General features: G+C 39.6%; 2 protein-coding genes across 5 annotated transcripts in view; one reads left to right on the forward strand and one right to left on the reverse strand.

The window, feature by feature from the left end:
* sorcs2 (sortilin-related VPS10 domain containing receptor 2) overlaps nt 1–9,517 on the forward strand; it is a 236,230-nt gene extending 226,713 nt beyond the window's left edge. For 2 of the 4 annotated variants that reach the window (XM_037758034.1, XM_037758031.1), the window contains exons 18-28: nt 627–798; nt 890–1,076; nt 2,154–2,287; nt 2,520–2,643; nt 2,995–3,107; nt 3,780–3,902; nt 3,993–4,092; nt 4,196–4,243; nt 4,648–4,750; nt 5,945–6,093; nt 7,611–9,517. In XM_037758034.1, the coding sequence (XP_037613962.1) occupies nt 627–798; nt 890–1,076; nt 2,154–2,287; nt 2,520–2,643; nt 2,995–3,107; nt 3,780–3,902; nt 3,993–4,092; nt 4,196–4,243; nt 4,648–4,750; nt 5,945–6,093; nt 7,611–7,675 (1,318 nt within the window). In that variant the 3' untranslated portion in view covers nt 7,676–9,517. Of the gene's footprint in view, nt 1–626; nt 799–889; nt 1,077–2,153; nt 2,288–2,519; nt 2,644–2,994; nt 3,108–3,779; nt 3,903–3,992; nt 4,093–4,195; nt 4,244–4,647; nt 4,751–5,944; nt 6,198–7,610 lie in introns of all 4 variants that reach the window. The other 2 variants (XM_037758032.1, XM_037758033.1) reach the window with 2 other exon arrangements.
* A 7,675-nt stretch (nt 9,518–17,192) lies between these two features.
* Nucleotides 17,193–26,555, reverse strand: zgc:92429 (uncharacterized protein LOC445063 homolog). Its single transcript, XM_037758055.1, has 11 exons — nt 26,289–26,555; nt 25,380–25,429; nt 25,231–25,287; nt 24,068–24,222; nt 23,686–23,789; nt 22,330–22,382; nt 20,845–20,915; nt 20,228–20,330; nt 19,191–19,310; nt 18,800–18,862; nt 17,193–17,999 (listed from the first exon to the last, which is right to left on the reverse strand). The coding sequence occupies exons 1-11, from the start codon at nt 26,350–26,352 to the stop codon at nt 17,550–17,552; spliced, it is 1,290 nt and encodes a 429-aa protein (XP_037613983.1). The 5' UTR covers nt 26,353–26,555; the 3' UTR covers nt 17,193–17,549.
* Nucleotides 26,556–27,749: the final 1,194 nt, after the last annotated feature.

The following is a 27,749-nucleotide window of genomic DNA, read 5'->3' on the forward strand; positions in this document are numbered from 1 at the left end:
ATTAAATAAATGAGATATAATGTGTTAATAATTAGAGGTGTTGCTAGGATTAGTTTTTAAACTTAAGACAGAATCAGACAAGCTGTTTCCCCCTGCTTCCAGTGTTTTTGCATAAGCTAATTGCCTCCTATCTCCAGCTCCATCTTAAGACACAGATATGAGTGTAGCATTATTGTTTGTAGCAGGTTTAATAATAAATCATTAATTAATGTCAAAATATGGGGAATGGATACCAGGCGGTGCTAGACGCTGCTTTATATACTGTGGTAACGCACATATTCGGTAGGCACATCATGATTGGCTGGCTATGTTTATGCAAATCTCAGTGGGTGAAAGCATGCGTGTGATTGGAGGAAAGTAGTACTAATGTAGTCCAGTAGAAGGTGGAGCCTGTGTAAGTTGGAACTTAAGTTCTTAGGGGCTTAGACCATTTGCAGTTTCTGGAAGAAGTTTCAAGAATTCGATATCATTTCACGGTCATGTTCATTATTCTTCAACATTCGGTCATCACGCTACACAAGATTGATATTGATTTTCTCATCTGACTCAAGAAGAAAAAGAACATAAGCCTATTTCCTAAACTGTTGAACTATTCCTCTAAATCACCGTCCTCTGCTGTGTTTCAGCTACAGGAAGGTGATATCTAACATGTGTGAAGGGGGGCTTAACAAGCAACAGAGCACCAAACAGCACAACTGCCCTCTGCTGCCCCCTAAAGGACTACAGGTCGGTATCAAAGGGCAGATGTTGGCCATGGCACCTGGTGATGACATCACATTCATCGTCCACCAGGAACAGGTACGAAGAAAGTTGTTTCCTTTTCGGTTCATCCTTTCCTTTCCTTCTATTCAATTTGAATCTGCTGAAAGTCCTCGTTCCTTCCTACCAGGGCGACAGCAGCAGCACCAAGTACCAGGTGGACCTCGGCGACGGGGTTCGGGCCATCTACCAGAACCTGACAGTGACAGATGAGCCCATCCAGCATCGCTACGAAAATCCGGGGGTGTACAAGGTCACAGTGAAGGCAGAGAACTCGGCAGGGCACGACGAGGCCACCATGTACATCCAGGTCACAGGTCGGCCTCTCAGTCACTTACTGGTTTTATGTGGTTAATGCACAACTGTGAATATTTTGTCAAGTCTTTTGAGGGCAAGCCCAGTTTAAGTCTCAAGTCTTGGGAAAGTTGGGGAAACCTAGACATAACATGACGTCCGACTCCCCGCTCTTCCTACTCCCACAAAATAACAGCTACACAGTATGAACAATCATAATAATAATCAAAAGCCTAACCTTAAAAACAAAAGACACAAACCAAATTTAAACAAATGACAAGTCTCTAAACTAAGCTCATAAACCTAAACTAGAGAAACATGTTCGACAGCAAACAAGGGCACATTGTACTATACAATCTTTGAAATAAAAGTGCTAACAAGAACCATATAGGGTTCTTTGACTCTGTCTTCATATGACAACCCTTTTTGGTTCCTGGTAGATCCTTTTATATAGCTTCCACCTGGAACCCTTTCAGATGGTTCTACCTATAGGACCCAACATAAAGTCTTTATCCAGAATCATCTGTGAAGGTTTACACCTAGAACCCTCTCTGGATGTTCTATCCAGAACCTTTCCACCTTCTCAGGGTGCTAAAAAGAACCCCTTTCATATTCCAAAGGTTTCATCTACAACCCCCTTAAGGTCCCTTTCACACAGAACACGATTTGTGCTGCGTTCACCGCTGGGTTCAGCACATACAGCAACAGCATGCTGTGTATAGCGCTCAGCGAACTGTGCCCACGCTTTACTCAATGTGTGGCGCGTTGCAAGCCATTAGAAATAATGTGTTTCAGAGCACAGTGCAGACATTGTCCCGTTCTGTCTGAAGGGCCTTAGAGGGCTGATGTGGTGCAGCACAAAACCACAACAAAACAAGAACTCATTTGGAACCCTCACTTCTAAGTGTACAAAAAAATATTTACAAATTAACAGAATTGAATCGAACACAACTTTACAAACTGCCCAAAGGGTTTGTCTACACTACTTACATAAATCTCTCATGACAATACAAAGAACTAGATGCACCTGCAGTTTTCAGTGTTTGAATGAACTTGTTTGCTTTGCAATCTTATAAATTGTGTTTTTTTTTCTCTTACAGCCCCTCTACAGGAGGTGCACCTGGAAGTGGTTCCCATCACTGGGAGAAACCATGAGGTCAATCTGACAGCCATAGTTCTTCCCACTGAAGCCAACATGTCTGTCTTTTACTGGTGGATAGGAGACAACCTGCGGGTAAAAAGACCCCTTTTACATTGTCGCATTGGTTTCATATTGTCCAGCGCTACACTACATTGTTAGTGTAAAATATAAGTTATAGCCACTTTAAGTAAGAATGACAGTTTGAGCCCGATTCCATCATCTCATCAAGGAAGCCATTCTGTGACCCCAGACTTTTCAGACACACCCTATAGCCTACACAGTTGACCTAACTAACAGCCAACCTGTTGTGACTTTTCTCCCGTAGCCTACGCTGACTCTGCAGAACAGCCTTTTGACTCGTTTCCCAGAGACGGGAGAGGTTTCGGTTGCCGTCCAGGCTTCTAATGGCCGATCTATGGTGCAGGATACCAGGACGGTTCGAGTCTACGGTAACAATGGAATTTTTAAAGAACCTCATTGTAGAGTTGGGTCGATGCAGCGGCAAATATCAACTGAATATAAGAATGAAACTATAGGATCATAGGTGTCTCTCTTCCTACCATAGCTGACTTATATATGTTCTCTCCAAGGTGATTGCCGACAATGCCTATCTGTCCATTCATCGCACATCTGTGTTTCTGGATCTGTAGTTTCTATTGTAGATTATATGCTGTTTAATCTTCAGCAGTCACGATGCAACATCTGTGGCTTGTTTTTATACTGATGCAATGATTCAGTTTGAGTTTTGAGTGACAACTGTGAGGATTGCTCACTGCTCCCCCTGTTCTGTCTGATCCCAGATAACTTCCAGGTCATCCCTCTGAGCTTCAGCACAAATCTGGACCGCTTCAACCCAAACATCCCAGAGTGGAGAGAGGACATCGGCCAGGTGGTCACCAAAATACTTGCTAAGGTAGGACATAAAAATTACGTTTATGCTTTTATTAAGTAAGCTTTCATAATACAATTCATCCTGTGGCGGACATGAATATCTGCACCAAATGTCATTGGTAATCCAACCAGTAGATGTTGAGACACCACAAATGTCAGCAGACTGACAAGCATTGCTTTCCTTAGAGCCTTGCTGCTTTGCATGGCAAAGGTGTAAGCAAACAGCTGCTACAGTATTAACACATCCAGTAGACACAGAGAAACATAAGCATCAATTTGAGTTTTTGTGTCCTTCAGACAGATATTAATCCAATATTCATTCTCTTTTCAGCTCTGTTTTGCACCCCTGAGAAAATATCTGGCTCTTTAGCTGCTAAATGTTCAGAAGCAGAAATACTTTATTGATCCCCGGGGGGGAAATTGGGAATTGGTTCCACTATGTTCACCAGCTAACGTACAGTGGTTTTATCCAAGCTTTTTCACTGAAAACAGCTGCATGTTATGGCTGCAAACTGGGTTTGTTAGAGCAATTTGTGGGCCACAAAACCAAAACAAGAAGCTAAAAGAAGCCAAAAAAGCTCTGTAGAGTGATCATTTTCTGTGAGTTCATCATTCGTCATTTGATTCATAACATAAAATATTGATTAGTGCTGCTTTATTATGTTCTGACTGACCTTTAATCATCTGACCTCAGACCACAGGTGTCCCTCTGGAGTCCCTGGTAACGGTGGTAAAGCCGGGCCTCCCCACCACTGCTGATTTGTACGTCCTCCCACTGGACAGCAAACCAGCCAAGAGGAGCATGTTTGTAGATAAGGTACATACACATGTATAGAAAAGCATATCCATTCAATTTAACTATTTTTCACAAGTATTTTCCCTTAATTTCATATTTTCTTCTCCTCAGCGTGTTCCAGCCATCATACAAGCCTTCAGCAGTAACAATGTCAGCTTTGTGGTGCGAGGAGGACTACAAGTGCTGGTGATGCTAGCTGACCCAAATGCAGGTACTGTATATTGCAGTGCTCTTTGCGTTACTTCCCATATAGTCTGCTTTTTAAAACTACATTTTTTATGTTTTTTAATTGCATGTTATTTATTATTTCCAAGGTCTAGGTCTAATTGCTAATGACTCAACAGCTACAGCAGCAAAGACTGGTGCGTTCATGAACCAGCTGCTTTCTGTATGGATGCGTAACTCCAATGCTCTTTGATTCCTGAGCCTTTTCTTTTCGTGGTTTCCCAACAAATCCAAATCCTGTCCAGTTTAAATCTGTCTGCCGTGCTGTGCTTTTTCAATCCACCTGATCATCCTTCACTGAGTTTAGAATGGTCTTGTTTTGTTTGGAGGTTGGCCTCTTTGAGGAAAGTGTTAGTTCAGTTGGATGTTTTCTTCCTGCGACTTCTATCCCTTCACTCCTGCAGAATCAAGATCTTCTTCTTCTCACTGTACTTTCTTGGACTTGCCAATAGTAATGTTTTTTTTAAATAAGAATTATGTTCTCATTGTGCAACAAATATGCATTTTTGTATTGGTTTATTTGTGTATACCATCCCCCCAGGTTATCTTGGAGCTGCTGGAGGTCCGGGTGTTTGGGCTATAGCTGTCCTTTTCCTCGTCAGCATAATTGCCACCAGCTCCTTCATCCTCTACAAGTTTAAAAGGTGAGCCATGTCAAGAGCTGTGGAACGTCTGTCAGCCAAGACATATAACGCTGGGACCCAACCGCACTTTTTCAGTAATTTATAGACCAGTCTTTACAACAGCAGAGACAAAAACAGCTTGTCTAACCAAAAATAGAAATAGCATTTTCTTCAGTTAGAATTAGTTAGTAGTATGCCAAAAAATATTCGTCTGTCATTGGTGTCGATCTCTAATATAATGGTTCTTCTGGCCTGGTTCTAATGACCCCAGCATTTAGACAGTTGCTATGTTGTCCTGTAAATCAGCATTTTCTGTTCTCAAGAGCAGCTTCAAATTTATCATTTTAAAATTATAATATCAGCAAAGTTCAACTGTGAACTTTTCAAAACATCAACCTGTACACAGGTATTCTCTCTGGGCCGCTCCTCGCATCCATGGCTATTCATTCACATGAGGACCCTGTATACTCTTCTCTTTTCCCCACTAGTCCTACGCCACTGTACAGTTCAGTTTCAAAGCAACAGCAACAGTGAGCTGGTAGGGAACAAGATTTGAAAATACCCTCCGGTGCATCAAGATGATAAATACATACAGGAGGAAAAAAAAAAAAGGCAGAACACTCTCTTTTTCCTCATCACAGCGTTATGCCTCGCCTCAGCTCTGATGATGAGAGAGTGGCCGCTGGCAGCTATAAGCCGGGATTTCTTCTCATCCCAGATGTAAAAAGCGCTGAGTGACAGATGAAATCGATCCATAAAAAGCCCTTCCGTGGTGAAGAGAGCCTCGGGAGATCATCTCGATCTTTCCGCGGAGGGGCTGTGAGTCCCAGCCACATACAGTATGACGGGCTAGAGAGACATCACACGGTCCGCGGCTGTTGCAACAGCTTGAATCAGATAATTCATTAGGCCGAAGCTCCCGTCCAAAATGTCAGTCTGAGATAGCGAAGCCGGGGGCACCCGGATGAGAAGACGCCAGCGAGACGCCGAACACACCTAGGTTATTAGCAGCTGCAGCCACCTTCTCTCTCAGTTGAAATATTCAATACAATATCAATATCCAATACATTAAATATTCAATACAACATCAATATCTAATACATCCAATACAAAAAATAACTTGAATTAAAACATGCAGTGTAAAACTACAGCCCCATCTTCTGAAGAAAACAAATCTCACAGTCCTTGGATGCCTATCCCCCCACTGTTTTTCAGAAAGCTCCCGGGCAGCCGCAACGTCTACGCTCAGATGCACAACGAGAAGGAGCAGGAGATGACCAGCCCCGTCAATCACAGCGAGGACACCCAGCACATCATCCAGGGTGAAGAGTTCATTGACGACGACCTTGACTCACAGACTCTAGGTAACGCAGGAGGTAGCCCCGCCTTCCGTTCCCTTATAAGGACTACCACTAACCACTGCTACTAAAAAACCCAAGCCACTAACATGCAGCTAACACACACCAAGGTACGGGAGGACTTCCCCTTTTATCATCAAGCCTTTTTTTCTTTATTCAAATATTTACTTTTGCCTCCAAGGTTGGTCACAAGGCACTGTATGGTCATCACATGCACATGCAAATCATATCATAGCAATATGCCGTATCATGTTATTGCACCATACTGATGTGGACTTAACAAAATAGGAGATCATATCACTTTATGGGGTTAAATTAAGTTATTATTTCCTTCATTCGGACAGCTGTTAACTGGTGGTCATAATTGTAAAGGTATTTTATAATAAGCTGTCTCAAATTGATCATCAGGATATGATGGCTATGCATATGATAGCGATGAAATGCCTTGTTATCAGGGATATATAGTGGAAAGTTAACAGAGGCCACCACCTCTTCATGGTGATATTAACAACCATGGTTAATATCATAGTTAATGTAAAGTCTTGTGGGAGATGTCATTGTACTCAGCAGAGAGTTCCGAGGCTCGTTCGAGATGAGCCAGGCCTGCGTTGAATTGATCACCGGCGATCGCCGCGCAATGCATGCCGGTTAGATTTGTGTCCGACTTGATGCCGACTTGCTCTGACGTCACGCACGTGCGGGCAACGATAACCTCACGAGATCGAGGCTGCCGCAGTTTTTAGAGCCAGGCGCCGCAGTTGCTCTCCACCTCCACCGACTGCAAGACCCAGGGCATTATGGGAAACGCCTGGCTCTAGGCGCCTGATCAAAGAGCTGATTGGCTCTTAGTTTTGACAGCAAACACCACGTGTTGTAGAAAGTCATAAACTTTCTGTGTAATTGTAATATTTAACGCTAGATTGTATTAGTCTCATGTTGTGCAATGAAGGTTTCATCTGTTAACAAACACATCTTGTGTGGTTGATAATAATAATTATTATAATAATGAAGGTTATAACACTTATCAAAACGAGTGCTCATTACAAAGTGCTTTACAATGTGGACATAAAAATAATAAAGGATAGAATTCAATGCCAGATACACGCACATTTCCACATACTGTATATTACAAATTAAATATAAATAAATCCCATCATGGTCTGAAAACTACAAGTGGCCTACAGATCAGATATAACAGGAAGTCATTTTTTCCTGTAAAATTTTGGAAGGCTGCTCGAAACGGCTCGAAACTGTCAGATTGAGCGCAGCTTTTTGTCCCCCTCCCTGCTGCTGCCGCCTTATCTCGTCTACTTTCCAGGCCAGGCGCAGTTCATCTCGAACGAGCCTAACGTTTTCATGAGTATGGTCATCCCCGCCCGCTACACATTAGTCAGCAACTGTTGCTGTAAAATGTAAAATGTAGAGAGGTAAAATGTAAAACATCTGGATTTTTTGTTCTTTAACATTGCTCATTTTGTTTGTCTGTTTGTGTCTTATCTCTTCTTCTTCCCTCTTGTTGCCAGGCAACCATTCAGGTGTGGTCCTGAGCATCAACTCCAGAGAACTACACAGTTACCTGACCAGCTGATGGCTGCCATGGCAATAGCTAAAGAGCTAGCCTTGCCTAGCCTAAAGCTGCCTAAAGAGCACAGGGACTCCACTCGGGCCTTCCTCCTTCTCTCCTCCTCTTCTTTTCCTTCTCCTCTTCCTCGGACACTTCGGGGGGTGGGGGGACGGAGGGGTGCGTCACAACAAAGGACAATCGCATTATTTGAACAAAAAAAAAATGTATGTTGTCTCTCACTTTCTCACTTGTAGACACTCAAAATCAGCAAGCATGGCTCACTGCACTGGTTTCCAGTAATAATCACAGTCGGAGAAGGGTTGAACTATCCATTACCAAGAGGCAAGAGCCACTGAAGGTAGTGAGTGGCCAAAGACGGGTGCAAAATCATCAGATTCTTTTGTTTTACTCTTCCTCCCCTTCCTTTTTTTTCCTTTCTTTACTTCCCACAAATAGTAGACACTCTTCACTCTTCACAGGCAATAATGGTCTCCCAATGGAATGTAGGATGTAGGAAACGTTTGCATGACAAGAGGGCGATGTTGCACTTTCTTAAAATTCCCATTCACAGGTTGGAGCGCTCAGTTTCTATGGAAAATACTGTATATCCACGAAGCATTGTTTTCAACTGCGTCCCACTGCGTTTGTATTCTTGTTTTGTGGTGTTTAAAAGGTGTGGACCACCTTTTTGCAGGAGCTCATCGTCTGTCCCATGGTGCCTAAAAACAGCAGATATTAATCTGCTCAGTGACTTTACCTGTCGTCAAGTTTATTTATTTTTTAATAACAGTACACCCCTTCCTCTTCCTCCTCCTCCTCCTCTTCCTCCTCTTCCTCCTCCTCCTCCCCACACTTTCTGGGTCAGAGGTCAAAGCAGACTTGTTCCCCTGGAGTCCGACGCCGTCACGGAGGGAAGGGGTAGTTGATGTATTTTACTGTATCAGCCTATATTAGGCGTAGCCCGCGGCGGAATCATGGTTTGGTTTGTTTGTAAATGTGTAAATATGATCTCCATTTTGTACATACATATCCCTTTGACGTGTGTGTGTGAGTGTTTTACACTACTATAAAAATACACAGCAAATTTCTTTTGGAGCAAATCTTCACTTGAGTGTTTCCTCATCGCCATTGCCTGCTTCACACGTATCCAATTTCAATACTTTCCACGTAATCTCAAGATAATTTTATGGTCTTCATTGTTAACTGGAAATAATTTCCTTGTCTTCTAAAGATACTCACAACGACACAGTATATAATGTATATGGATATTTTTGATACACTCTTTTTCTCAGTAAGTGTAAACACTGGTTATTGTTTCTGTTTGCCTTTTGCTGAAGTACTTTTTGTTTTGTTCGATTGCACTGATGATGTTAAAGCAGTGCTGCCGACACGTACCGCACAGCAACTGAACATGTCTACAGACTCTGAATCAAAAAGGTCTTTGGATAAGAAAAAAAAGCCTTTACAATGCTACCATTGCCGCCAAGATCACCCCCTTGGTTCGCCTTGTATTTGATACAAACCGAAGATCATATTCACTCTTTCTGATTTTACACCTTAATTCATCTGTTGTACATAATTCTGCTCATGTTCAACTGATTCTTATTTTGATGTGTCATCATTTATCAGTGCTTCTAAGAAGGGAAATGGGAATTACGATATTCCGATATGATAGTGAAGGAGTTTCATACTTGAAGGCACGACCATGTAATTTTGACCACACCATTTTTTTTCTTTTATTCTTTTCCTCTTTCTGATGGGTTTGTTTGATGTATTGATTTTGCTATTAAAAACAACTGTGTGTTTCTCATCAGGAAATGTAATGCACTAAACCTGCATCCTGGAATAAATCACTCCCATAACTTGTCTGTTGGTTTTGTGATGTGTAGGTCGCGAACGAGCCGGCTCTTTTAAGTGAAGGATAAGAGCCGGCTCTTTTAAGTGAAGGATAAGTGCCGGCTCTTTTAAGTGAACGATAAGAGCCGGCTCCCGTCCGAGAGACGTTTTTTTTTTTTTTTTTATTAATTCAAGGCAGAATGATAGGATGATCTTCTTCGTGCCACGGGCACTCTGTTCGACCAATCAGGTGATGACAGACAAGGATCATACCATCAAGCAGGGAGGGGCGGAGGTGTGCGGCGCGCTGAGTGCGGTGCGCGAATAGCAGACAAGATGAGTGACAGTCGGAAACGAAGCAGCATGTAAAATTATGGTATTCTGGAAATTATAAGGTTTAGTATAATTATACTGAATAATTTAAGTGATATATGTGACCCGCTCTATCAAAATGAGTCGGAAGTCGCGGCAGCGCATTCTTGTAAAAACACGTTTTTTTATGAAAAAGTGTGTTTTGGGTTGTTTTGTTTTTTTATGCGTTTCTGAATAAATAAAGTCTCAGCTTTAATACAAAGTAAGAATCGATGTAAAATTCAAATGATAAGTCTAGTTTTGAAGCTCTTAAAGTGGCAGTAGGCAACAATATTTTGGCATAATTTGGCAAAAATTCCATAATAACCTTTCAGCATATTGTAATTCAAGTGATCTGAGAGAAAACTACACCTCTGCACCTCCTCATGGCTCTGTTTACAGGCTTTAGAAAATCTTGCCCGTGACGGCAGACTTTGACCAATCACAGGGCATTTCAGAGAGAGCGTTCCTATTGGCTGTTCCACAAAAGGAGATGCGCGTTCACGTCTGGTCTCTGCAGATAGTGAAAGCCTCGGTCAATGGCGGAACAACCTACTGGAAAGCTTGCTATTCCAGCATTGGCAGCAACTGCCTACACCTCAAAACAACCCAAAAAAAGAAAGACAGACTTTCAAAAAGACAGTCCAAACTGTTGATGTCCTTAGAAGATGATGTTACCATGGTAACTGTTGATGTCGTTAGAAGGTAATGTGTAGCTCGCTGCGGTAGCCTCCTCAGATGTAGCGAGCACGTATGAAGCGCGTGCATATGCCCGTTCTCGTGTGGGGGGAGGGGCTTCGGACAGAGAGGGGAGAGCGGAGAGAGGAGAGAGAGGAGAGAGCAGCTCGAGGGGATGCAGGATTTTGCGTTTTCCGGATTTCTACGCACTGCAGCTTTAAAGTTCTTAAATCAGGACAGTGTTATAGAGACTGAGATCGCCCGGCCGGGAGTACCAGTGTAGCTGCAAACTGTACAACAGCGCCGCTCTCTACACCGGAGGAGATGGAGAGAAGACGCGACCAGATGAAAGAAATGACTGATGGTAAGTTCTTATAGTTAAACTACACTACCCTTATTTTATCTGTTTGTTTTAAAGACTTTTAAATCACTATAGAGCAGGCTTACGCTGGGGCCACACAGCGCGCTTCAGGCTCCCCTGACGGCAGCGTCACGTCGTGGCCGCGTCATGCCCACCTAGGGTGTTCACACTAGACGCGAGTTACCCACGTCTCGGGAGCGTCTCAGCTACCTGTCAGCTGTGTTTTTGCTGTTGCTGACAGCCCTTTCTTTCTACATAGAGTTTGCCTTTTAATGGCCATTTAACTTCATAATAAATGTGATTTATATTTATTTAAGACAAAAAAGGGTAAGAATGTGGAGCTTTCCATCTGCAAGCTATTAGCTCCACATTCTGTCAATATACAAAGATGGCTTCTTGACTTCTTAGATATAGCAGGTATGGAACACTGGGCTGCAAACATGCATTTGGCAAAAAGAGAAAATATATCACATTGGAAACAAGCACTCACTACAATTAAATCCTTCATATAATTGTTCACCGTGTCCCAAAGGTCTAGGGTGGGTGGGATGGGAGGGAATCAAAAGGGAGGGATTTGGGGGTGGGGGAAGGGGGGCGCAGAAGTTTTTATTTTAATGACTTTTTGTTGTTGTTTGTTGTTATTTTCCTTCTTCCTGTTTGTTTGTTTGTTTGTTTGTTTTTTTTTTTTTTTTCATTTTCTTTTCTTTTCTTTTTTCTGTAGCTACTTGCCAATTCTGTATTGATTAGTACATGGACATTTGTGATTATATATATATCTTCTTTTTTTACTCCATTGTTGACCTATCAATTTGTAACCCCACCCTATATCATTTTGCTTAAATACCAATAAAAAATTGATCACAAAAAAAAAAGGGTAAGAACTGTGTGGTAATTTGTAAATATTATTAAAAACAAGCAAATAAATTCATACATAAATATTAATATATAGCCCATATAAATCCCTCTTTTCTGTCAGTGAAGAGGGATTTATATATATATAAATCCCTCTTCACTGACAGCGAGGAGGGATTTCTGTGGGCTATATATTAATACAAAAAAATAAATAAATACATTAGTAGTAAGAGAGAGCCTACAGCAATCCCTCTTCACTTTGACTGGCACAGTTTTAAACAACATTTCCAGGGGGTTTCGGGTTCCTGTTCTACAGCATTCCAGGTTGCGGCTTTTATCGAAAACGACTTAATTTACATCTGGGGCGGGACAGCAATTTACATTATAAATGCTGATGTTCCGACATCTCAGGCAACTTGGAGCTTTTCACCACCTTGTTGCTGAACTGCGCCTTGATGGAGAAAAACACCTGAAGTATTTCAGAATGATAAATATAAGTAAAGTGGGGTTTTTTTATTATTATAAAACAAAGCAAAATAAACAGTTTCGTTATTTGTTAACCTTTAGAAAACGAAAATTATTATTAAATATCTTTAAAAAAATTAAATAACACCTCTAAAAGAAAGAACAATAAAGTTACGTGGTGTTTGTTGAGAGAGAGAGAGAGAGAGAGAGAGAGAGAGAGAGAGAGAGAGAGAGAGAGAGAGAGAGAGAGAGAGAGAGAGAGAGAGAGAGAGAGAGAGAGAGAGAGAGAGAGAGAGAGAGAGAGAGAGAGAGAGAGAGAGAGAGAGAGAGAGAGAGAGAGAAATACTGCCCATCACCTGATGTTCTTATAACCTATTAACCCAGTCTATTATATTTATAGCATATGTAGGGTTAGCACATGTTAACAGGTTAGAGTGGACACACTGCCCGCATGAGACGCACGTCAGACGCGCGTCAGACGCACGTCAGACGCGCGTCTATTTTATAGAATAGAAGGCTCGCCTATTTTTCACGCGAGCCGCTTACCTCTCGGCTGCGTCTCCCAGCAGCAACAGACAGTGAAGGTGATCTATTGACAGTATATGAACATCATACCAGCAAGATTACTACAGTTTCCATGTCTAGACATCTGTAGAATATGTCACTGACCATCAATATTTTACACTTCCTATCTAGATTTCAAAATAAAAGGCCTCTAGCGTTTTTAGTGCACAGAATCATTCATTCATTAACACAATGCTTTTATTCTGAAATACTCTAAATAAAGCAGTGGTCTACTTGCAGGTTTCCATCAAGTTAATATAGTACAGGCTTTTAATTTTGTAAACACTGTAGTAGTCATAGCAGAAACTATACATATGCTATAAATATAATAGACTGGGTTAATAGGTTATAAGAACATCAGGTGATGGGCAGTATTTCTCTCTCTCTCTCTCTCTCTCTCTCTCTCTCTCTCTCTCTCAACAAACACCACGTAACTTTATTGTTCTTTCTTTTAGAGGTGTTATTTAATTTTTTTAAAGATATTTAATAATAATTTTCGTTTTCTAAAGGTTAACAAATAACGAAACTGTTTATTTTGCTTTGTTTTATAATAATAAAAAAAACCCACTTTACTTATATTTATCATTCTGAAATACTTCAGGTGTTTTTCTCCATCAAGGCGCAGTTCAGCAACAAGGTGGTGAAAAGCTCCAAGTTGCCTGAGATGTCGGAACATCAGCATTTATAATGTAAATTGCTGTCCCGCCCCAGATGTAAATTAAGTCGTTTTCGATAAAAGCCGCAACCTGGAATGCTGTAGAACAGGAACCCGAAACCCCCTGGAAATGTTGTTTAAAACTGTGCCAGTCAAAGTGAAGAGGGATTGCTGTAGGCTCTCTCTTACTACTAATGTATTTATTTATTTTTTTGTATTAATATATAGCCCATAGAAATCCCTCCTCATTGACAGTGAAGAGGGATTTCTATATATATATATATATATATATATATATAGCCCATAGAAATCCCTCCTCACTGTCAGTGAAGAGGGATTTATATATATATAAATCCTTCTTCACTGACAGAAAAGAGGGATTTATATGGGCTATATATTAATATTTATGTATGAATTTATTTGCTTGTTTTTAATAATATTTACAAATTACCACACAGTTCTTACCCTTTTTTGTCTTAAATAAATATAAATCACATTTATTATGAAGTTAAATGGCCATTAAAAGGCAAACTCTATGTAGAAAGAAAGGGCTGTCAGCAACAGCAAAAACACAGCTGACAGGTAGCTCCGAGACGCTCCCGAGACCTGGGTAACTCGCGTCTAGTGTGAACACCCTAGGTGGGCATGACGCGGCCACGACGTGAAGCTGCCTTCAGGCGAGCCTGAAGCGCGCTGTGTGGCCCCAGCGTGAGAAGCATTTAAGGCAGCTAATAATGTGTGTGTCAGTGTGTGTAGTCTATAGGTGTCTGTCTGTCTCAGGTATGTCTCTCAGGTGCCTGTCTCCTAGAAATTATTATTATTAAAAGGGAAATATTGTGAAGTGTTTAATTCATTCAAAGAAGCGTTGTATCTGAACATAATCCAGGCAGCTGTTACATCATCACCACACCAGGTTTTATGAAAACAATATACAAATGTAATTTCTAGGAGACAGGGACAGGGACAGACAGGGTTGCTGTGAGAGACACAAAAGGTGAGGATATCATTTTAAATAGCAAAAGAAATAGCTTAACATATAGTCAAATTATATGTTGTATATTAATCTGATAACCCATGATGAATAGGCTATGTTTCTGAATATAGGGCTGTATTAATATGATAATGATCAGGCCTCATTTAACAATGATTCAACATGATTTAGCCAGCTTAAAATCTTTGAGATGACTTGATTTTTCACTTTATGCTTTTCACTTTATGTCATTTTGTAGATGAGAAACATCTGGATCTCCTTGAGAAGATCAGCTCCCACATGACCCTGTCAAAGGATACAGTGAGCTGCAGAAGAAGCCAGCAGAATGAGTACAGGCAACACATTTCATAGTCTTTCTAATATATATATTTCTATTATATATTATATTATATAATATTGTACATACATAATATGTACATAATATTTGTTCATATTCTATCCATTTTCTAGTATGTTTTTTTATTGTTTGGATATGGACTTGTAAGTTTGTGCATGTACCTGTGTGCACATGGCTCCATATTTAATATTTTTAATTATGTATTCTTCATATAATTATTATTATATTGAAATAAACATATATACTATATATTATATCATATGTACATTATATTTTTTTATATTTTATAAATTTTATTCCATAAATTTTGGATTCTTTTCTACATGGACTTCTAGCCCTATCTACTGTACTGCTTGTGGTCATACGCGTGCACGTGGCCACGTGCACATCACGTGCTCGTGACTATGTGCACATGTATGCATGAAGGTATGTGTAGGCTAAATTATGAAATGTTGGGTGTCACTTTTGACCAAAACATATTGTGTTCATTTAGACTTGAGTCTCAATAAATGTGTTTTAATCAATGCAAAAAAATGGCTGAATATGAATTCTTATCTTTAATGCCCTTTTTCTCAAAAGTAATGTTTCATGACAGTCGAACTTTGAAAGAGCATATCTCATTGAATATTTGGCGTAGAAAGATAATCTTGGTATTGCCATAAAGCTGAGACTTTCCCCTTTACTGGCTAGATAGATAACTCAAAATGTGTTTCGGGGTCAATGTGACTCATAATGATGGAGCAGGTCACATATGTGCACACATACTAATCATAGGTCAAAACCGCTAAAGCTAAATTTGGCTGAATTATAAAAGGCAGAAGTGGTAAAAACGAACAACCGTTTTGGAGCCGAAAGAGCCGGCTCTTCTTGGTGAGCTGAGCCAAATGAACTGGCTCACTAAAAAGAGACGGAATTCCCATCACTAGTAGGGTGCATCCCAATTCTCTTAATTGCATCCACGTTTTCCTCACTTGAATCTTTTCCTTGCGTCTTATCAGTCCTTCCCACCAGGGAATTATGGAGAGAGGCAAGGAAACCATGCGAGGACAGAGGAAACGAGGAGAAATGTTTTAAGAGAAATGAGAGATATCCTTTTACTTTGAAGAGTCAGTGAAGCCAGCTAAAAATAGCCTTGCATTAAAGTTTATTAACACTTGGCCTGAAAAGATTATCATCCTTTGTTTCCTCCTATGTGATCCAGTCGTGGGACTCTCCTGAGTATTAAATCCAATGATGGAAAGTAAGTGTTGCCTCTTTGTTATGTTTATCCTGCAATTTCACCATGTTTCTGCAGATTATACCATGTCACGATGCTAGTACTGTAATTGGCTGGTGAATTAAGATAAGTCGTTGTAAGCATGTATAAATGTTTAAGTCTTAAGTAGTACTGTTTATGCTGCAGTGAAAGAGTTAATTGATTAATTAACGTCGCCACATGTGGAGGACATGCTGGTTGTGGGTGGACGCCATCATGTAGTTACCCTCTTAACCACTAGATGGAGCCATTGCTCTTTCTGTGAATGATACATTATGATACATTATGTCAAGTTGGTTTCCTTCTCTGAATAGTAGTCTAATCCTATTGGTGATTTATATTTTGATAAGGATAATTATATGAGTAATTAATTTATATTTCTGTATGACAGAGATAAAAGGTAATAATTACAGTTATACAAATTTAGGAAACTTTAATTAGAGTATATGTATAGCTCAATAAGGAAACTGGAGAGAAGGGGTGGGATTAAATAAATTTGTACTTCTCACTCCTTTTTGAATATGTAAATCAAGGCATCAGGTGTTTTACAATTTCTTTTTCTTTATGCTTTTCATTGTATGTAAATACTACTTGTTTCTGGCTGTCCACTTGTTGATAGTATGTCGAAAAAAAGTCATAGTATTATATGTAAAAAAAATTAAAATAATTCATAGTAAAATTCATAGTAGGCTATAGTATGTAGAAAAAAAAGTCAGTGTAGTATATTGAATTTTTTTTTTTTTTTTAAAGTCATAGTTTGTCAAATGTAATAAGAATACGAAACTTCATATCTGGATCAAATAACCAGAGATATGTTAGATAAAGAATATACTATGACAACCCACAAATTGCCATGTCAATGTTACACTTGCACCAAAGTACCATAATGGCTATAAACTCGTCTTTAAAAATGTAATTGTATTGTATTACATACATTTTTTTATTTAGTTATATAATACATATGTCATTTTTTAAATCACTTTATACTGTCATAAAAAGCAATAGTTTAGTATATCACAAATGTAACAAAAAAGTCATATTCATTTATTTTTGGGTCGCTTTTATTACTTTTCATTGACAGAGACAGAGAGATTGGAGGATATGCAGCAAAGGGACACAGGTCGGATTCGAACCCCGGGCCGCGCTCCAAAAAAAATGATATTTTCCTTTATACACAGACATAAAAAAGACAGAAATTTGGACATAGAAACAGAAGGTCTTTATTTCTTGTATTGAAGTTGAGCATGTTCACATTTTAAGAGGACAAAACACACTATTTCAAGTATTATAATTAAACTAAATATAAAGGATACGGTGTGTTTTCAACCAAAAATGTAACTTGTTCATAGAAGAGAATCAACCACTTAAATTTCCCCCTCCGAAGTTAGAGAGCGGTTGTAAAGTAGCACATTTCATTTGGATTTAAAGCTACAAAAGTCTAATTATTTCAGAAATAAGCATTTAATTTGCTTCATTACAAAAATCTATTTCAATGAAAGTTGTTCTCTACCTCGCTAATGCAAATCAGATCTTCATCTTGTTGTTTGGAGGAGTTACTCGAGCTCTGGCATGTCTTCGAATCCTCCCTCTTCCTCCTGCCTTCTCTGCTGCTCCAGCTTTTTCCTCTCCTCCTCCGCCATCTTCCTCTCCATCGCCTTCTTCAACTCCTCCTCCACCTCCTTCCTCTTTAAGTGTTGCTCGTCTTCGTCTTTCTTCTTCTGCTCGTCTCTTTTCTTCTGCTCGTCTCTTTTCTTCTGCTCCTGCGCTTTATTCTCCTCCGTGTCGTAGGCCCACTCCTCGTCCGAGTCGCTGATGTCGTTGTCGTCGATGTCGTAGTCGGGCTGGTAAGACTCTGTGGTTTCGGAGGAGTTCTCTACTGGCTCGGGCTCAGGTTTGTAGTTGGGGTCCTCCAGTTTGCCCCATGCCACCGGGTCGGCCTTGCAGAGGGTGATCTCCACTTTGGATGGGACCATGTTGACCGAGCTCTGCTTGACGTTGACCACCTGAAGGTCAAAGAAATCAAGGACAAGTGTTTTATGTGTTGAAAAAATAAAAATAAGTCATAGTATAGTATGTCAAAAAAGTCTTATAGTATGTCGAAAAAATTTTAAAAAGTGTTATTATACTATGTCAAAAAAATAAAAAAGTCATCGTATAGTATGCCGGGAAAAAAAAAAAAAATTTCATAGTAGGGTAAGTAAAAAAAAAATTTAAAAAGTCTTAGTATATAGTATGTCGAAAAAATAAAAAGGTCATATTATAGGATGTCAAAAAATTGAAAAAAGTGTTAAAGTATGTTGAAAAAAGTCATAGTATGTTGGAAAAAAATTAAATAAGTCATATTATAGTTAGTCCAAAAAATTGGAAAAAGACAGTATAGTATGCCGATAAAAAAAATCATAGTATAGTATGTCAAAAAAGTCTTATAGTATGTCGAAACATTTTAAAAAAGTGTTATTATATTATGTCAAAAAAATTTAAAAGTCATAGTATAGTATGCCGAAATTTTTTTTTAAATATTCATAGTAGAGTAAGTCAAAAAAATTTAAAAAAGTCTTAGGATAGTATGTCGAAAATATAAAAAGGTCATAGTATAGGATGTCAAAAAATTGAAAAAAGTGTTATAGTATGTTGAAAAAAGTCATAGTATGTCAGAAAAAATTAAATAAGTCATATTATAGTTAGTCCAAAAAATTGGAAAAAGACTTAGTATAGTATGTCGAAAAAAAATTGAAAAAATGTATAGTATAGAGTGTCAAAAAAAAAAAAAAGTCACTGGCTGATGTATTTAGCAGGTACTCACGCCCCAGAAGCGGAAGTCTCTCTTGAAAATCTTATTGTTCTCAAACTGGATTTGACATGAGAGCTAAAAAGAGAAGAAGAAAGAGGTGAATGTATTATTTATTACACGGCTTTGTTGAACACTTGATTCTGATTGGTCAATGTTGCGGAGTAGAAGTAGTGATACTCAAAACTTGTATTTAAGTACAGCACTTGAGTAAATCTACTTAGTTACTTTACACCACTGGTATTGAATATAGAGTTTACCAATGGATGTGTGTGATCATAGAAATAGAATAGGGGTAGAACGGACATCAGACTGTTTTCCGTGGTCATTCGTATTAGTTTATACGTTGATTTGAATGGGAACGTTCTACTCCTATTCTGTTTCTGTGTGTGTGTAAAACACTCACCACTGTCCGGTTGGCCTCTATGCAGGAAAATTCTGGGTGTGCATTCTTGGCGTAAATCGTCACGACAACATTATTTCCTGTCTGGTGCCAGTCGAATCGACACGCCACCTTCTTCTTGTCCTGTAAACACACACACAATGCAAAAGGTCAGTCACAAAGACAAACATTGGATATTTCCGCTAAGCACATGATTTTGGGGGTGGAGATGAGGGTCATGTTCATCTCACACGTTTCTAAGTAGGGATGCATCGATGCCACTTTTTTTCAGACCGAGTACAAGTACTTACATTTGGGTACTCACCAAAAGACCTTCGTTAACAGCCAGCTGGAGGGTGTGAGCGACACAGGGCAGGCTGGGCAGTCCCACATACGAGGCAGTGCGCTGCCACCGGCTCTAGGTCGGCTCGGGGCGAAGGTAGCTCGCGGCCGCAGCTTTACAGCGTTCCCCGCCCGGACCTCGCCGCACCGTGACGGGGCTCCCTGCTCCCAGTGCCACTGTCAACCGCGGCCCACGTAAAAAGGCGCCAGGGGTCTGCAGCGATGTCGGCAACCCACCGGACGCGTCTTGAAACATGGACCAAGGAGTCTAACGCACGCGCGAGTAAGAGGGTGCAAGCAAAACCCCCGTGGTGCAATGAAAGTTAGGGTCGGCGCGCGCCGGCTGAGGTGGGATTCTGGCCATGGAGTGCGGGCGCATCATCGGCCCGTCTCGACCGCACCGTCAGGGAGGTGGAGCGTGAAGACCCGAAAGATGGTGACGAGAGGTTAACGTCGCGCTGCTGTAAAGTGGTATCGGTGCCGTTGTATCGGAGTCGTTTTGCGAGTACGAGTATGAGTACAGTATCGGACCCGATACTGGTATCGGTTCATCCCTATTTCTAAGTATCAAGAACAACTACAGACTTGTTCTGCTGTTTGAGTTGATAAAGAATTGCAAAAAAGAACAGATGTTGACGTTCAAGGTCATTTCCAGTTAAATTTCCTGCTGACTTTGAACATGTACTTCTGTTCTGTTCCCTCCCAGGTGGTGCATGTACCTGCTTTGGGACCCAGCGGTGTTTCCCCGTGCTGCAGCCCTTCTGGTCGAGGAACGCGTTGAAATCTATCGTCCTTATGCAGCAGCAGTTCCAGTACTTATACCTAAAACAAAAACAAAGGTTAGAAACAGTTTGTAACAGCGGCTTCATGCAGGAAATGGAACGCACCAACCTGACTGATATTCATATAATGATACAAGCAGAAGTTCTTTACCTGAAATTTTAAGAGGTCTGGGTATTAAGAGCTTTGCTTCAGGGCTCCATAACAGAGAATGATGCTCATGCAATTATTCAAAGAGCAGTTGCAGTTTTAATTTACTTCTGAAGTCTGTTTTCTAATGTCGCATTTGTTTTGTTTTGAATTACTGATCTTTAATTAATCGTCTGATCTTCAGCTTTTTGTGTTTCTCGCTTTGCTTACACGGCCTTCACTTTTGTTTTGTTTATCTCTTTGTGGAAGCGTTCTAATTACGCTTTCAAAAGAGAGTTATGCAAATAAAGATTGCAATATGATAACATGATTGTAATGGTTTTGTTATTTTGTGCATAATGCCTTTTTGTAATTTCCGGAATAAAGAAGTGGAAAACATGCAGCAGTGTGTCGTTGTGTTTTTTACCCCTCGTGGAAGACGGGAACTCCGGGGTGGTGGGTGCAGACCTCCTTGTCCGTCTCCGGGCCTTGATAGCCCTGAACACACAAACACAACGCTGATGATTACAGTTTCTGGTCATCAGTCACATGAGAAGGTCACCAGTCTGGTGTGTTGTTTGTTTGAATGCAGCATTTCTTAATTTTAGGGTCGGGAGCTCAAGTGAGGTCATTTGTTTTGCAGACGGGGTCACAAAGTAAGTTTTCTCAAATCAGGAAAACAGTTGTGATTATTTTACTTTAAAGATTTCCGGATGAAGCTGATTAACTAAGTTTTTGAGTGTTAAACATACGTAAATATACCTAATGATGATTTCTTTTTCCAAACTTAAAGGGACAGTGTGTAGGATTCGGCAGCATCTAGTGGTGTGGTTGCAGATTGCAACCAACCGAGTACCCCTCTGCTCACTCGATACAGTATCACAAAATATAATAGCGTGATGCTCAATATTTTCTTACACCCCTACGATACATGTATTTTTTTTTAATTAAAAAATCCCAACCAACTTCCCTCTACAGTCTTGAAAACAGTATTAAATGTACATGACAGCACACAAATCGGCTGAGGTTTTGCAGTGGTGGAATAAGAATTCAGATCTTTTAAACAATAAAAGAAGCAATACTACAATGTAAAAACACCCTTTTGCAAGTAAAAGTCTCTGATTTTTTACTGAATATTTGCCAAAATATTCAAAGTAAAAGTAAGCATTTTAAGCAGAAAAATGCCACCTTTCAGTGTTAGATTGTCATATGTTATATTACCGTATTATCACTATTTTTTTTTTAGCAAGTAAGCAGCATTTTAATGTCGCAGCTGGACGAGCTAATTTCAATGTACTGCTGGGTAGTTTAAACTGTAACAATGCATCATATTTTATAAGATGATTATGTTTTGTATGTTAAATTTCTAACCTGCAACATAACTAATATCAATAGCTAAATGTATTGGGAGTAAATATTACAGTATTTCCTTCTGAAATGTAGTGGAGTAGAAAATAAAAAGTCACATTAAGTGGAAATAAAAGTACTAAGTATAGTAAAAGTACCTCAAAATTGCATTTAAGTACAGTACTTGAGTAAATGTCATTATTAATGCTCCACCACTGAAGTCGTAAAAATTTTGGGGCATATTTTTGGGGAAAATAAATCGTCCTGAACAGGTTGATAAAGTGACAAAGAATAGTAATGGGGTCACATATGTTGTTTCCTGTCTTGTCCACTAGATGGAGATGTTAATACGCTTTACAACACTGAAGTACAGGAATGATGAACTGAACTCAAACACTGTGTCTGTGTGTGTGTGTGTGCGTGTGTGCGTGTGTGTGTGTGTGTGTGTGTGTAGGTGATGACTTTGTCGGCTTTTGGCTGATGTCAGATATTCAACTATTTTGGGCCCCAGAAGTTGCCTACAAACACAAACACTCAAATGGACAGATAATAAAGAGAAACTCACTGTTTTGCATCCTGCGTTCTTGCATCGGGTCCCGGGCATCACTGTTTGACTCTCTGACGGAGGAGAAACACAAGAAGAAGAAGAAGACGAGAGGTGAGAGAAGGATATCAAGAAAATTATCTTTCTTATCAAGTCAGTTTGTCTGCACTCGCAGTTTTATTTTCTTAAAGAACAAGTGAGAATCTGCTACCAGTGTAGTAAGAATATCTCAACATGTTTCCAGTGCAAATCAGTTTTTCTGAAATCAATTATTTTGATTTCTATTGGAAACATGTTGAAATATTCTGAGTGCACCGGTGAGTTGTTTTCATTTGTTTGGACTCAACTCTAAACAGAAATGTCTTGATAAGATGGCAATTTTTGCAATACATTTGTCGTTGAATCATGCATCATCAAACACACATTTAGTCCTAAACACACGTGCATAAGCAAACCCAAAACATGCATACAAGCAGATATACACAAAATAAATGTGTAATTGTACACAAACTTAATTCAAAAATACTCCTTATCAAGTCATTTAAAGTCTGTAATTGAGTTTTGAATGTTTAATTTTCTTAAAACGTGAAAAGAAATCTGAGTTCAGTATGAATATTTCAAACTGTTTCCAATACAAATGTAATTGTTTTCAGGATTTTCTAATGTAACATTTATTTTTTTATTGATTCTACTACATTCTGCTACTCTTTTGTGAAGTTTCAAGATATAAGCACTCTAAACACGAGTTGATTTGCTTTGGAACCACATTTAATTATTTGCTGAGCACTGGCAGATTTTTGTTCACTTGTTTTAGGTAAATAAAGTTTTTGGTCTCAATTGTACATAAAATAAATAAAATTAACTGTTGTTAAATCACTTTAATTCAAACACACATTTACACTGTTCTATAAATGAGAACAATATTATTTGTTTAAGTCAAATTTGTGTAAAAACTTAAAAAAAATCTGAGAGTACTGTATGAATATTTCAAGCTGTTTCTAATACAAATCAACTTGTTTCAAGTATTTTCTTAAATAAAGTTTATTATTTTTCTTGATTCTGGTGCTGCAACCTGCTGTTTTTGATGTTGTTTCAAGACAGATGCTCAAGTTTGTGAAAATTATTGACACAAATTATATTTTATAATAAAATGGTTGAAATATTCTTGCTGTAATTTAAGATTTTCGCACTATTTTTTTAGATAATATTGTTCTAAGACTCCATTACAGTCAGAAAATACTTTTTTTTTTGCTGTGTACAAGATGTGTTCAACACCAGCAAAAAATAAGAAATAAAATGCCACAATAGCTGATTTTGAAATAAAAAAAAAAGGTTGTTTTCCATTTGAAAGCCTCTCTATTAAACACACACACTGACCTTTCTTCTCTATCTCAGCTTTCGTGCTGATGTCCAGTTTCTCCAGCGCCTGGGCCAGCGATGCCGACACTTTGTGGGGCAGTTTGGTCTTAGACTCATCTGAACTGCACATAAAAAACACACACACGTTCATTTTAACACAAAGAAGCGAACACACAAGCTCAGATACGCACATCTGCACAGCCCTGCAGGCCTGATGCATGGTGTTATCCACTGAATTATTTATTCCAGCAGTGTAACCTCATCCTGACCTCAGTGAATGAATACATGACAGCTGCATGTATGTGAGTAACAGGGAGGTGTATGCAGAAAGACACATTCCAGTTATCTTATGCAAATCAGGAAGAAAAAAAAGAGCAATATTGTGATTACAAACAAACACCTGGGTCTCTCTTTCTGCAGCGTCTCAGCAGATTTGGGTCCCCGGTAGATTATCTCCTCGCCGTTGGTGTGTTTAATCTCGCCTTTATCTGATGACACCTCCGGCCGCAGAGGCTCCTGGGGCTTCTCGTTGCTGTGGCGTCCCCGAGTGCAGCCCTGCGAAAACAGAGCGGTCAGATCAGGATCTGAAACTTCACATATTATTTCTCTTCTCGGTGGAACTCAATTTTAGTAGCTGCGTCCTATATAATACAATATACAATAAGATAATTGTCCAGAAACCCTCACAGGTACTGCATTTAGCATAAAAAATGATTAATCGCAGATTTATCTCACATTCTTTTATACATTCAAAATGAACCTTAAAGGGAGATTTGACAAGTATTTAATACTCTTATCAACATGGGAGTGGACAAATATGCTGCTTTATGCAAATGTATGTATATATTTATTATTGGAAATCAATTAACAAAAAACAATGACAGATATTGTCCAGAAACCCTCACAGGTACTGCATTTAGCATAAAGAATATGCTCAAATCATAACATGGCAAACTGCAGCCCAACAGGCAACAACAGCTGTCAGTGTGTCAGTGTGCTGACTTGACTATGACTTGTCCCCAAACTGCATGTGATTATCATAAAGTGGGCATCATGTCTGTAAAGGGGAGACTCGTGGGTACCCATAGAACCCATTTTCATTCACATATCTTGAGGTCAGAGGTCACGGGACCCCTTTGAAAATGAGCATGCCAGTTTTTCCTCGCCAAAATTTAGCGCAAGTTTGGAGCGTTATTTAACCTCCTTCTCGACAAGCTAGTATGACATGGCTAAAAAAATGGCAAGTTGCATTAATGCGTTAAAGAAATTAGTGGCGTTAAGAACAAATTTGCGTTAACGAGTTATTATCACGTTAACTTTGACAGCCCTAATACTTATTAAATATTATATTCCATTTCTGCCAATAGATCCCCTTATTGCTACGCACTGTTCCTTTAATGTTGTGGATTCAAACACAAAAACTTTCTTAGGTTGAGGCAACAAATAGTTAGGTTTTTGAAAAAACATCATGGTTTGGCTTAAAACTTGCATTGTAAAGTGAAAGAGAAACTTAATGTTGTGAACAATATGACGTTGATATTGACGTGGATGAGCTGTTTTTACCTTAATGGAGAGAAACTCTGAGAAGTCCGTTGTCCTTTTCCTACAGCAGGACCAACCCTGAGAAGGACACAAACAAACACTGGATTATTTCCGCCCTCCAGCTACATAAATGTGTTGTTCATTTGTGGACTTTTGTATTAGTCTTTTACCTTCAGGGCATCGTGGAAGATGGGGACACCTGGATGGAAGACGCAGGAATCTTTAGGAGGAAAAAACAAAGAGTCAGTCTGTATATGGACACACAGTCAGCCGGGTGGACCAGCTGTTCATTCAGCGGGTCACTAGAGTTGAGAGGGAGCGTCCCATAAAAGGAAGTCCCTTGCTAGAGAGATAGCTGTCTCATGCTTCCAAAGACACGTGGCCTATTGAACTGTACAAACGATCTCTCTCTCTCAGACTGACGCAGCATATTATGACAGTAAGAACACAATTTATTTGACGTCACACAAACACAACACTTTGTTTATCCGGCTTTTGCCAGTAAATCCGGACCATAAATCTGGTTTCCTATCCACCTGTTGTGTTCAGTAAAAGTCACTTTAAACACTCACATTGATCCCTGCTCACTTGCACTGCATATATTTTGTTATTTTTGTGATTAATTTGTTAAATTTAAACCCAAATTCAAACACTAATTTGTATATTTAGAGCAATAAATCTAGTCACAAGAGCATTTTTTCAAAATAAAAGCAGACAAAACCCAATCTCGGACTAAAATACTGTTAGTAAAATGTTAAAATCTGAATAAAAGCGTCACTTTTTAAGGGAAAATTGTCATTTCAGCTCGCAGGTGATGTATTTTTGGACTGTTACAGGTTTTGAATGTGCCATTTTAAAGTTTTAAAGTACAGAAGTTACAAAAATCTGTAAATTTAACCTCATCGAAGAAAATCAGCACCCACTAACACCGTGAAAACAAGCGTACATGCTGAATTTCCGGCCTTTGTTTCACTTTACAGACTGACTTCCACTGAGGCTTCGTGTCCTCGATGACCAAACTAACCAACAAAACCCAGACTGGACTGAGAATTAAGGAAAATAAACAGACAGGATTTTACCATCCTTGTTCTTGCCGGCGTCAAACTTCAGTCCACAGCCTTTGTTGTAGCACAGCAGAGCCATGTTGGCTTGTTGGGGTTTCTTCTTCTTCACTCTACAGCTCGTGTCTGCTCAGATATGTTCTCCTCCAACCCGGCGGTCTCTCCTGGTTTTGCTGTAATCGGGACCTCCAGAAGTTTCTTCGGCTAAGCAGAGAGGAAAGATCCAGAAGAGGTGATCGCCTTCTGGAGAGAGAGCAGAAAGAGAGAGAGAGAGAGAAAGAGAGAGAGGGTGTCTCTGAGTGCCTGGCTGAATGAAAGATAAAAATAGCAGCTCCCTCCTCAGTTTACAGCTGTCAAAACTTATCTGGAGGTGGGGGGTTGACATTCCTCCTGGTGAGCGTCGTCTGTCACAAGCTGTGGCCCGGCCACAGTAGGACTGACAACTTCTGGATTCCTGTCACTTTGTCTTACTCGATCCACTGCAGTCGGGACAAATCATTGGGGGCCTACTTTCTCGGGACAAGCAGTGTGTTATTTCACCTTTGCAGTACCAAAATCACAATAAATAATTTTAGGAAAAGGATGGATTATGGCTCAATAAGGAGAGGTCTATGTTTCATAACCGAAGCCGTTATCTATGCTCTTGTCAAAGCAACCAAACACCATTGGAAAAAAAACAGTAATTTTTACCTCGCAGAGCATGTGGGGTTGTTGGTCTACCGCTGCTTTGATTGTTTAGTTTGTTTGTTTTATTAAGTGACTTTGGTTAGTTCAGATTCACCAAACTCACACAACACAGACAAACTGACCAATCGAGGCAGCGGTAGATCAGCGACTCCCGCGCTCTAAGAGGCAAAATTGCAGGTTTTCTCAATGGAGTCTGGTGGCTTTGGGGAGAACATAGATGGATACAACGGCTCCAGATTCCCATCGGAAAGTGCTGTCGAAAAAATGTTCTAAATATAGTTTACACTTGGACTTCCAGTTGATAGGCAGATGGAGTAGACGCACTAGCACAGGGGTCAGCAACCTTTACTATCAAAAGAGCTATTTTAGGCAAAAAAAAAAAAAAAAAAATAATAATCTGTCTGGAGCTGCAAAACATTTGAGCATTGTGATGAAGGTAACACCGTTTATAGTCTAAGTATATAGTATATAAGTGTAATGCAGTGAGGGACAAAGTGCAAATGAGTATTAGGGCCACATTGAGGGAAAAAATTCGGAGATTTCCAGAGTGAAGTCATAATATTACGAGAAAGAAGTCATAATTTTACGAGAGAAAAATAACATGTAAAATTACTACTTTATAATATTACGACTTTTTCTTCTCGTAAACTTTGTTTTCTGCACTAGGTGTTTGGTAAAGAGACACTGCCATCCCTCCCAGAAACTGACAGGGCACGCACTGCCCCCTAGCTGCTAAACCTGCACTGATATCAGAGGAAGGATCTCCTCATCAGAGAGGCATGGTGGGCAGGC

The sequence above is a fragment of the Sebastes umbrosus genome, chromosome 22 (assembly GCF_015220745.1).
Source record: "Sebastes umbrosus isolate fSebUmb1 chromosome 22, fSebUmb1.pri, whole genome shotgun sequence".
Taxonomy (NCBI): Eukaryota; Metazoa; Chordata; class Actinopteri; order Perciformes; family Sebastidae; genus Sebastes; species Sebastes umbrosus.

What these genes read in the sequence shown, in the direction of transcription:
- zgc:92429 (XM_037758055.1), bottom strand. Translation starts at nt 26,352, where the DNA reads ATGGCTCTGCTGTGCTACAACAAAGGCTGTGGACTGAAGTTTGACGCC. An exon ending in CTGCAGAAAGAGAGACCCAG is followed by an intron (nt 23,790 to 24,067) that starts GTGTTTGTTTGT and finishes TTTTATGTGCAG; the next exon opens with TTCAGATGAGTCTAAGACCA. An exon ending in AGAACGCAGGATGCAAAACA is followed by an intron (nt 20,916 to 22,329) that starts GTGAGTTTCTCT and finishes TTGTGTGTTCAG; the next exon opens with GGCTATCAAGGCCCGGAGAC.